The 12,206-nt window shown below is 39.0% G+C and overlaps 1 protein-coding gene across 1 annotated transcript in view; it reads right to left on the bottom strand.

The window, feature by feature from the left end:
• The window catches only part of glra3 (glycine receptor, alpha 3), a 72,634-nt gene that overhangs the window by 37,705 nt on the left and 22,723 nt on the right, over positions 1–12,206 (bottom strand). The window contains exons 3-4 of the mRNA XM_058385987.1: positions 10,634–10,701; positions 1,712–1,935 (exon numbers count right to left, since the gene is read on the bottom strand). Of these exons, the coding sequence (XP_058241970.1) occupies positions 1,712–1,935; positions 10,634–10,701 (292 nt within the window). The remainder of the gene's footprint in view (positions 1–1,711; positions 1,936–10,633; positions 10,702–12,206) is intronic.

The raw sequence follows: 12,206 nt of genomic DNA, 5'->3' as shown, positions 1-12,206 counted from the left end.
TATTCCAGAACTCTTCTTGTTACAGCCTTTGGAAGACTCTTTTAATGGTTGAAGGTCTTGCTCAAGGGTCCGGCAGCCTGGTAGTACTGGGATTTGATTTGAACCTACAGCCTTCCAAGCAGGAGCCCAGTATCTGATACACCTTGATTTACCATCCTGAGCCACCAGTTCTACCACTTTATCTACACCTGTTTACTGATTCATGATGATTTATAATACAACTATTCAATGTCACCCAGAAGAGAATGGGTTCCCTTCTGAATCTAGAAATTTCCTTGTTGTCTCAGGATGTCTGTTAAATAAATCTACAGTACTTCCAGACCTTACAGTAGGCTCGGTATATCTTCTAGAGCTAGAGTCAAGATACTGTTCTCGAAATCCAAGACATTTACATTTCTAGCATTTGGCAGATGCTCTTATCCAGAGCGACATATAAGAGTGCTTTGAAGTCTCTATCAATGGTTCAATAGGTCACAGACTTAGGATACCATCAGCCTAAATACTGATTTAGTGTATCAACATACAACAATACATAAATTGAAAAAATAAGAACTAGTTTAAATGCTTCAGGAAGAGGTAGGTCCTCATCCGTCGTTTGAAGACGGTCAGTGACTCAGCTGTTTAGACATCTAGGGTAAGTTCATTCTACCACCTCGGTGCCAGAACAGAGAAGACCTTATCCTCAGAGACGGTGAGACCAGTCGAGCAGTGCTAGTGGATCTGAGGGAGCAAGGTGCAGTGTGAGGAGCTTTGAGGTAAGAGGGTGATGATCCATTCTTGGCTTTGTAGGGAGTAAGAGTTTTGAAGACCAGAACTAGCCGTGTTCAAGTGAAGAGGTGTGAGCCAAAAAGGATCAAGTCCTTTATGAGACCTGAACCTCAACTATTTATCTTTGCTCCTTTCTGAAATTGACAGTGATTAAGCTGTTTTCCAGCAGAATAAATGACTTAGCTAACGTTGTATTTCGAAAATATTTATTTATTTATTTTTTACAAACTCTTGGTCAAGATGAAGTCAGAAAACTTTTCTAGACTGGAATTGAGTGTTTTCAGTGGCAGGTCAATGGCATGTCAAATTCTTTTGGGTGAAATCACATTATAAGTCTTTTCAACAAAATCTTTTACATGCTTTTACTGACATCAGTAACACTACCAGAAATCTTCCAGATTTTTCTGCACCATTCACTCCAGGGTGTTATTTGTGCAACTATTTGGAACATTTCTGTATTTAACACCAAGGACTGGTTAACATTCTTCTGATTGACAGCAGTGAAAGATTTCATAAGCCCTCCCACACCTTGCTCACTTGGACTCCTGGCTATGGATGGCTACAGAATTACCAGTATATGATCTTGCAATCCAAGATGACCAACTGTGAGATCATAGCAATACTACTTACAGTGCAATCTTGGCATACAAATTTAATTCTTTCTGGAGTCGAGTTCTTAAGGTGAAAATTTGTATTGCAGAACGAATTCCGTTCCAGATCCCAAAAATCCCAGAACTGACCCAAGCCAAGCACTCCATGTCAAGGCTCCTCACAGGAAGTCGTGCCACCAAGCACAGGGATGCAGTATCTTTGGTTAAGGCCGAAAATGCTTTGTATGCCAATGCAAATGTCTTGCAAAATTTCAATTCTTAAAATGAAAATTCGTAAGGAAGGAACATTCGTATGCCACTGTACAAAAAAAAAAATACAGGACAGAACTCACCTTATAGAATAAAGCACATTGCCGTTCTTGAATATCCTCAGCAGCTTGTTGTCGGTGGTGACTTCGTGGAAGTGTGCACCTTTTTCATTGGCAAAGAACAGATCTGGCTTCCAAATGGAGTCTAACATGGAGGGGTCGAGGTCAAGAGAGTCATCCGGGTACTCGCTGTAGGCCAGGCGTGGATCGTTCCACTGCTGCCGCAGGAAGATGTTCACTCTGTAATCCTGAGAGGAAAAGAACAGCTTAATGTCAGTCAAAGCCTTAAAGTCTCAGAGTGGATGAATAAAAAAGAATCCTGAGTCTTCACTTGCTGCTAAACCTTTACAGAATTTTAGAAATTCTCAGATTGTACAGTTTGCTTTGTAAAACAGTGAAACATATAGTGTAGCATATAAAACACATCTATATGTTAATATTTACTACTGGTATATATAACTCGAAAATTGTCTTTTACTAATCTCTCTCTTGCAACTGAATTATACTCCTTATTCTATTTGAAGAGTTAACTCTCAGTGGCGGTCCCAAGCCTGGATAAAAATCCCGATTAAAAAAGGTTTATTTATGTGGTCAGCAGTTTATTCAATACATGTCAGTCAGTTCCGGTCAGTGGAGGTCATAGTCATGGACATGTTGTTTGTCTTGATGGAAATACTTGTTGCCAATGATTATAATTTTTTATTTATGTGGAAGAAGCTTAAGCCTCAGCAGACATCTTTGAACGCTCGGCTAATCACTCAGCTAATCGGAATTTTACACCTTAGTTCATTTCTTTTTCTAAAATTCTGAGAATTGTTTATTTGACCATCATTATACCAGTTCACCTGACAATCATGCGCTCAAAAACCCAAGAAAATTCTACTCGATTCTCTGAAAGCAATTCAGTAAACGTCTCAGCCGTATTGTTAAAATCATTAGCAACATCAGTATTCACATCATTCCATCAAAGAGCCCAGCACCATCAGCCCACTCAGCCAATTAAATCACGCTAGCTCTTAGCCCATCTATTCAGCTGAACTTTTCACCTTTAATCAGAAACTTTACCCAGCATACCATGATCCGGTCCTCATTAACGCTCTGTAGCGCTCGCAGATCTTTGCCGAGCGCCTTAGATTTAATATCTTCTATTGAATTTTCAGCACCGTAGCACCCTGGCAGAGAGAAGCAGCGGGTGATTTCCAGAACATTCCATGAGGACAATGAGGAGTCTGTGCTAATCTGATTTAAACATTGATCTACATGCTCTCGAGACGTTTCAGTGCAATTAAATAGCGTGTTGAACTGTCAGGCTTGACAAGATCCAATAAATGCCTTAGAATTGCTTTCATAATTTCAGAAAATAAAGATGAGATCAGCAACACGGTTTTGCATTGTATCAATTTTTCTAGCCTTGCTAGCCTTTTTCAAGATTACTAGTGTTGGGAAATCAATAGAAGATCAATAATGTCAATTTATACATAAAGCCAATCATAGACATTGACATTGTTCAATAGGTTTCATGTCACAAATAGAATTTTGTCTCCTCAGGCCACAAATGGGTCCATCCATCTATCCATCTTCTTTATAACTTAACCTGAAGTCTATCCCAGGGGACTCTGGGTACGAGGTAGGGGACAACCTGGAACGAGATGCCAACCCATTACAGGAAACAACCCCACACACACCAACAATTAAAAGATATCAATCATCCTACAGTGCATGCCTTTGGACTAGAGCAAGAAACCTGTGAACCCAGAGGAAATCCCAGAGGAGGTGCGAGGAACATTCACTAATCTACCATTCCCCCTACCCTACGAACATACTGTAAAGATGAAATCGAAGACTTCTTCCAGTACAATGAGCCATTAACCTCTGTACTTTAAGCCCTAAAGGCATGAATGAGTGTGTAAATATGTGTGTGTGTCTGTGTCTGTGTGTGTGTCTGTGATGTTGTATCTACCCTGTCCCTAAGTAACATTAAACACTCCCTGAAGATGGATGATTAAATAAATAGTTAATTGTAATGTTATATTAAACCAGATAAATTACATTTCATGCTTCACCGTCACTTCCTTGCATAAATAGTTGAAATATTTGTCAGCACTTGGACCGAAAGCACGTGTTTAAGGAGTGAAATTATGTAATCTGTACACGCGGGAGCACGATGGTCATTCGTGGCCTGTGGGGAACTCGACACAGTTCAGTGATGTGCTGATGTGCTGACGCAAAGCTCCACTTCACTCTGATTACATCATCGAGAGCGAGGCTGAATTGAGCCGAGGGCAGGCAGACGCGGCCCGGGCCTGGATGTGGAACTAGTTTCTTTTTACGGAAATCTATTTATTAAAGACATTTTGATGGTTTTACTGGTTTCAGGTTACAGGTTTCATTTAGATGTTTTTTTTTGGTTCATCTGTAGGGTAATTAATTTATTTCTTTGTTTGTTAAATTTAATTCCTTATTTTATTACTGGATTGACAAAAGTCCCGAACAGAACCAGGTTCCTTTTTGATGGTTTTACTGGTTTCAGGTCACGGGTTTCATTTTGATGGTTTTATTGGTTCATCTGTAGGTTAATTGTATTTATTTATTTATTTATTTATTTGTGTATTTATTTATTTATTTGTTTGTTTAATTCAATTTATTATTTTTATTACTGAATAAAAACACAACAGAAAAAAAGTCAGGAACAGGACCTTGTTCTTTTTTAATGTTTTTTTAAATTAATTGATTGATAAATAAACAATTAATTAATTAATTAATTAATATGTATATTTATGTTAATAGAAAGAAACAAAACTGAAAAAAAAATCAGTAAGAAAGCCAGGTTCCTTTTTGTTGGTTTTACTGGTTCTGGCATCTGACTTATTTATTTATTTATTTATTTATTTATTTATTTATTGATTGATTGATTTATATTTCAAGATAGAAACAGAACTAAGAAAAAAAAGTCAGCAACAGGACCAGGTTCCTTTGTGATGTTCCTTTCATCTGTATTTTATTTATTTGTTTGTTTGTTTGTTTGTTTATAAAGAAAGAAATAGAAAAGAAAAAAGTCAGTAACAGAACCATGTTCCTTTTTAATGGTTAATCTGTATTTTATTTATTTATTTATTTATTTATTTATTTATTTATTTATTTATTTATTTATTTATTTATTTATTCATTCATTCATTCATTCATTCATTCATTCATTCATTTATATTTATATTACAGGAAGGAAACTGAAATGACGGGGAAAAAAGATTATTACTGAACAATTAAATTAATAAACCTTTTATTTGTTATATGTTTATCTTATACTCCACTGACTGTTGATGTTCTCCAAAATTATTGGCACCCTTTCTGAAAGTGAGAATAAACAAAGATATAAAATGGTTTAAAACATAGGCAGGAGAAAAACAGAACAAAGTAGAAAACGATATCATTTACATCTTCAAACATCTTTTGAAACATTTCTGTACATTGCTTTCCAAATCCTCGGCTCCTCGATTCTATTAATATCAGACGACGCGCTCCCTACAGGGAACAACAGCACCCAGTTTCTTTTTTTCACTGTCAAACCATCTGTCTCTGGTTTCGTAAGCTCTTTGTTACTCAATGGCAGAACCTCACAGATGTGAAGAGCTCTTCCAGAGACTGAGAGCAAGGAATATTAAACACTCCGCTCTACTGAATTCACTTTTATTTACAATATTCTTCTGGAGGTGTTCGTAATTTTGAGAAGTATTATTGGCCCTTCTAAAGGGTGCCAATACTTATGCAGTTGAATGTATTCAATATATATATATATTTTAGTATTGTTGGATTTCTATTTTCAGGGCAATTTGTTTATGATCTGTTTCTATTAAGCTCGAGGTGCTGTTTCGGAGCAGAGAGCAGAGTCTCGTCACATTTAATTACCACAGAGTGAGTTTCCTTACACAGGATACGAATTAGACTTACTCAGAGACAGGATTGTGTGTGTGTGTGTGTGTGTGAGAGAGAGAGTGAGAGAGAGAGAGAGAGAGAGAGAGAGAGTGAGCGAGAGAGAGAGAGAGAGAGAGAGAGAGAGAGAGAGAGAGATGCCCACAATATATTACTGTTGAGTTACAGAATTTTTTTAATGTATTTTTATATTTCATTTTTATTTGCATGTTTATTATTGTTTTTATTTCATTCATTAATACTTTATTGTACATTACTGCTTTATTTAATGTAGAAATATTTAATTTAATATATATTTTTTAATATATATATATATATATATATATATATATATATATATATATGTATAATAGTGTATATACACTATATTGCCAAAAGTATTCGCTCACCTGCCTTGACTCGCATATGAACTTAAGTGACATCCCATTCCTAATCCATAGGGTTCAATATGACGTCGGTCCACCCTTTGCAGCTATAACAGCTTCAACTCTTCTGGGAAGGCTGTCCACAAGGTTTAGGAGTGTGTTTATGGGAATTTTTGACCATTCTTCCAGAAGTGCATTTGTGAGGTCACACACTGATGTTGGACGAGAAGGTCTGGCTCTCAGTCTCCGCTCTAATTCATCCCAAAGGTGTTCTATCGGGTTGAGGTCAGGACTCTGTGCAGGCCAGTCAAGTTCATCCACACCAGACTCTGTCATCCATGTCCTTATGGACCTTGCTTTGTGCTCTGGTGCACAGTCATGTTGGAAGAGGAAGGGGCCAGCTCCAAACTGTTCCCATAAAGTTGGGAGCATGGAATTGTCCAAAATGTCTTGGTATGCTGAAGCATTCAGAGTTCCTTTCACTGGAACTAAGGGGCCAAGCCCAGCTCCTGAAAAACAACCCCACACCATAATCCCCCCTCCACCAAACTTTACACTTGGCACAACGCAGTCAGACAAGTACCGTTCTCCTGGCAACCGCCAAACCCAGACTCGTCCATCAGATTGCCAGATGGAGAAGCGTGATTCGTCACTCCAGAGAACGCATCTCCACTGCTCTAGAGTCCAGTGGCGGCGTGCTTTACACCACTGCATCCGACGCTTTGCATTGCACTTGGTGATGTATGGCTTGGATGCAGCTGCTCGGCCATGGAAACCCATTCCATGAAGCTCTCTGCGCACTGTTCTTGAGCTAATCTGAAGGCCACATGAAGTTTGGAGGTCTGTAGCGATTGACTCTGCAGAAAGTTGGCGACCTCTTCGCACTATGCGCCTCAGCATCCGCTGACCCCGCTCCGTCAGTTTACGTGGCCTACCACTTCGTGGCTGAGTTGCTGTCGTTCCCAAACACTTCCACGTTCTTATAATACAGCTGACAGTTGACTGTGGAATATTTAGGAGCGAGGAAATTTCACGACTGGATTTGTTGCACAGGTGGCATCCTATCACAGTTCCACACTGGAATTCACTGAGCTCCTGAGAGCGACCCATTCTTTCACAAATGTTTGTAAAAACAGTCTGCATGCCTAGGTGCTTGATTTTATACACCTGTGGCCATGGAAGTGATTGGAACACCTGATTCTGATTATTTGGATGGGTGAGCGAATACTTTTGGCAATATAGTGTATGTGTATATATACAGTGTATATATATATATATATATATATATATATATATATATATATATATATATATATATATACTTTATATATTTGTATTTTGTTTCTATTCTATATTCTACATTCCTTCTTTAAATCTAAGACTCATGAGCATGTAAGCACATCTGGTTTGTTTTGTTTTCCTTCACTGTAAGGAAACATGCATGTCTGTACACACTTTAGCTTTACATTCATTCATGCAGCAGCCGCTTTAATCTGAAGCAATTTACATGTGAGGATATAATCCGGGGATAATGCTTAGAAGACGAGGCTTGAGAGTTAAATCGAGTGGCCTAGAACTCACAGGCTTTCAGATAAACCACTTAAAACAGTACGAAATCCCACAGCACTTAAAAAAACAGCAGCCCAGACAACTAGCCGACTCCATTTTATATAACCGAATCACTCCGATACTGAAAAAAAAACATCACGTCATTATGCATTAATGAGCAAATTCATTGAACTTAAATCGTCACATCCTCAGGAGTTTAAGTACTGGGGGTCAGCAGACCAGAGTAATGGAGATTGTAGGAAAGAGGTAAAGAAGTGAGTGCAGGCAGGTTGGAATGGGTGGAGAAAGGTGTCAGGAGTTCTGTGTGATTGAAAAATTTCAGCAAGAATCAAGGGGAAGGTGTACAAGATAGTGGTGAGACCGGCCATGCTGTATGGTCTAGAGGCAGTGTCACTGAGGAAGAGACAGGAGTCAGAGCTAGAGGTAGCAGAGCTGAAGATGTTGAGGTTCTCTTTGGGAGTGACATGATTGGACAGGATTAGGAATGAGTCCATCAGAGGGACGGCTCATGTTGGACATTTAGGGGACAAAGTTAGGGAGGACAGATTAAGATGGTTTGGACATGTTCAGAGGAGGGAGAGTGAGTATATTGGTAGGAGAATGTTGGACATGGAGCTGCCAGGCAGGAGGAAAAGAGGAAGGCCAAAGAGGAGGTATATGGATGTAATAAATAAGCTAGTGGGTGCAAGTGTTGAGGCGACCCCTGTAGGGAAAAGCTGTAAGAAGAAGAAGAAAAAGAAGAATGATCTCGAGTATGATCTAACTTCTCTGCTAATCACTTAACATGACTTCATTAACAAATCAGAGTAGATGGAGCTCGAGGCGACACAGTGACTTCCCCGGGGCAGAGAGCTGTGCTGTGACCGTAAGGACCAAACACACACGACACGAGTCGGGGCTGTTAGATTAGTCGTCCTCACGAGTGTCTTCAGGATTAGGATGACTTCTTGAGGATATAATTATCTGTTGAATTGCTGTAATTTTTGAGATTCCAGGGTGGAAATGTGCATCAAATCTTCAAGACACTCAATTGTTTAGAACTGAAAAGATTTTGTTTAGAATTTATGATAATTACTTTATATAATGAACGAAACACTTGCTGTGTGCTGTAACAGGAACGTTATCAGTGGTCTGGTGTGATGAAGAAGTGATAATGTTACTAGTTTTAGGAGTTTTGTTTCTCTCATAGCACAGCAATTTGCAAAATTCCAAATGTTCTTACATTATAGCAGCTATACCCAGTTATTGAAAGAACCCAGCATCACCTACACCTAAAACACTACATGACTCCCCAGTCCATACTGTGGACTCCTTCTGCTTCCTGGGAACCATCATCACCCAGGATCTCAACTGGGTGATGCATATAGACTGTTTAATTTAAAAACTGCTGCAGTGGTTGTACTATCTGTGCCAGCCATTGTCCTGTGCAAGACAATAATGATGCACCTCCATTATTGGAGTCTATACCCACCTCCTTTCAGGAGTTTTTGGGACAGTTCCCTGCCAGACCCCTAGGGAGTCCTGGCAAGTGGTTTATTTGTGTGATTACTATGTGGGTGGTGCCACGCCCTTTCTTAATGCGTGTTCCCACTTTCTCACCTGTCCTATATATGTTTGTCCTGCTGTCTTGGTCAGTGTCAGTCATGATGCTTATGTGTCGATGTAACGGTGTATGTGTGCCTTGAGGCCGGACGCTGTGTTATCTAGGTTTTTATGTTATAGTCATGCTTTGTTGAGGTTATTTTCCATATCATAGTTATGGTTTATTTCTGTTACGCTTACGGCGGAGATCCGGGTTTAATCCCTGCCATAGGCAGCATCTGCCCCATTCATTACACCTCCTTTATCACCACTTGGTACTCTACTACCAGGAACAAAAACAGATATTCACTCTGCTGAGAAGGTGATTGGATGCAATTTACCACCTTTTCAGGACCTGTAGACTTCAGGGACCCTGATGCAGGTGTAACCCCCCAGTCCTACTCTCAACTGCTCTATGCAGGTCTCCAGCATGGGAGGCGGGTGCTCTAACAAGGGGACTAAAGACTGCAGCCTCTAGCGTCAGTTACTAGTTCGCATCTTGAGATCAGGGGAGTGAGGTTTACCTGCACAGCACCTACAGCTGGCCTCCGTTACACAGGCAGTTAAGATTAAGAAGTAGCTGACCCCTGTCACCCTTGACGCAATCTTTTTGAGAGGACAGCAGACCATCAAGACACCATAAAAACAATTCCTTTCCATCAGCAACTGGCCTCATCAACAACATGCAGGACGCACCATGATCTCTGATCCGCCTACATGGACATTAACACATAAACAACACACGAACCCCCATTGTTGTGTTCATATGCGTCACATTAACACACACGACTCAGATAGCCATACTGCACCTGCACCTTCATCTTACACTCTGACCTCAAACTGTATGTTTTGCACTGGTCACTAATGTACAGTTAATGTTTCCACCTGTACTGAATGCAGCATTAGTAATTTAATGTGTGCACTGGTTCTTTTTTTTCCTTCTTGAAAAGGGGACTCAAGGTGTGTGTTCCTCCCACACACACTCATTCACACACCACGGATGATTTAGAGATGTTAATCTGTCTACAACGCATGTTTTTGGACTGGAGGAGGAAACCACAGAACATGGAGGAAACCCCTGAAGCCAAGGAAGAACATGTGGACTCTACACACAGGGGTAGAGGCAGGAATTAAACCCTCAACCCAGGAGGTGTGAGGCACATGTGCTAACCATTAAACCTCCACAAATGGTGTCAGAAGGAGAGAGAGAGAGAAAGAGAGAGAGAGAGATGCCCACAATATATTACTATTGACTTACAGGAATATTTTTCAGGAACATTCATTTTTATATTTCAATGTAATTTGCATTTTTATTATTGTTTTTTTATTTATATATATATAAATATATATATATATATATATATATATATATATATATATATATATATATATATATATATATATATATATATATATAGATATATATATATATATCAATACAAGGTTTTGAATATATATTGAATATTATAAAAAATAATAAAAATACACGAGTCAGAATACGCACCATGGTGGTCTCAGCGATGGAGCCGAAGCTGTTGATGAATATGTTACAGGACACGTTCACAGGTGGACCTAGAGAAAGAGTTTCATTAGAAAGTCATTATGTCTTAGGCCAGTAGGTGTGACAGATCATTGTTGTTTGGATTGACTTTCCTGACAGATGTTACACTATTACACATGAACACACACAAGAGAGTCAGTGAGAACTGTTGTGTATCATTGTTTATGAATCGAAGTTCGGCTTCAAGCATGATTCTGTACTATAAAGGCTTTTTTTACCAGTTAGATACCAGTAGATAGGGGATGTTCTGAAAAAATCCCTCTAATTAGTGATTAAAAAAATCCATGTAATACTCCACTTATCTATATTAGATTAGTTTACCTTCATTAAATAATGATAATGAAAGCAACTGACCTGGCTCCTTGCCCTAAGTCTGCTGTGTCTGAATATCCCTATTACCATGCTATACAATAGTGTCCAGTAGGGTGTCCAGATTCTTAGTATATTTAAAACAGTATATGAGAAATATCCAGAAGTCCTGCTGCTTCCTTCTGTTGTGATTCTGTGCTATCCCATAATGCAACAGGACTGGTGTGGAAGAGCTGAGTGTAAGTGCTATAGGTCTCAAACCATGGTCGTTAAAACATTACTTGTTTAACTAGTAAATTGTTAACCTGGAGGTTGAAGGTTTAAACAAGAAAAAAATAAAAGGTTTTGCGGTTATTATGATGTCGTGAATCAGATGCAGTAGGTACTGAATCGAATGTAGTTGGTACTGAATCGAATGCAGTAGGTACTGAATCAAATGCAAGAGTAACAGAATGCAATCATTGCTGAATCCAATGCAGTAGGTACTGAATCAAATGCAAGAGGTGCTGAATCAAATGCAGTAGGTACTGAATCAAATGCAGTAGATACTGAATCAGATTCAGTTTTTACAGAATTGAATGCAGTAGGTTCTGAATCAAATGCAGTAGATACTGAATCAGATTCAGTTTTTACAGAATTGAATGCAGTAGGTTCTGAATCAAATGCAGTTGGTACTGAATTGAATAAAGTTGGTACTGAATGCAGTTGGTACTGAATCGAATGCAGTTGATACTAAATTGAATGCAGTAGGTACTGAATTAAATGAAGTTGGTACTTAATCGAGTGCAAGAGTAACAGAATGCAGTTATTGCTGAATCCAATGCAATAGATACCGAATCAAATGCAAGAGGTGGTTAATCAAATGCAGCAGGTATTGGATCAAATGCAGTAGGTACTATATCAAATGCAGTTGGTGCTGAATCAAACGCAGTAGGTACTGGATCAAATGCAGTTGGTGCTGAATCAAATTTAAGTGGTCCTGAATCAAATGAATCAATGAAGTAGCTATTCATTTGAGTCAATTAGGTACTGAATCAAATGCAAGTGGATCAAAAGCAGTAGGCACATGATATTGGACATGCACTTAAACAACCTTCATCGGTAAGTCGGTTATATCATACACACAAATGTTTAAACTGCTGTTTATGTACACTCCCTCTTTTAAATAGCTGTTGCGTGATGGGTATGTGGCTCAGGGCTGGCACAC

The sequence above is a fragment of the Hemibagrus wyckioides genome, linkage group LG03, assembly GCF_019097595.1.
Source record: "Hemibagrus wyckioides isolate EC202008001 linkage group LG03, SWU_Hwy_1.0, whole genome shotgun sequence".
NCBI lineage: Eukaryota > Metazoa > Chordata > Actinopteri > Siluriformes > Bagridae > Hemibagrus > Hemibagrus wyckioides.
Note: the sequence above shows the minus strand (reverse complement) of the source record. Positions and strands in the feature narration are given on the sequence as shown.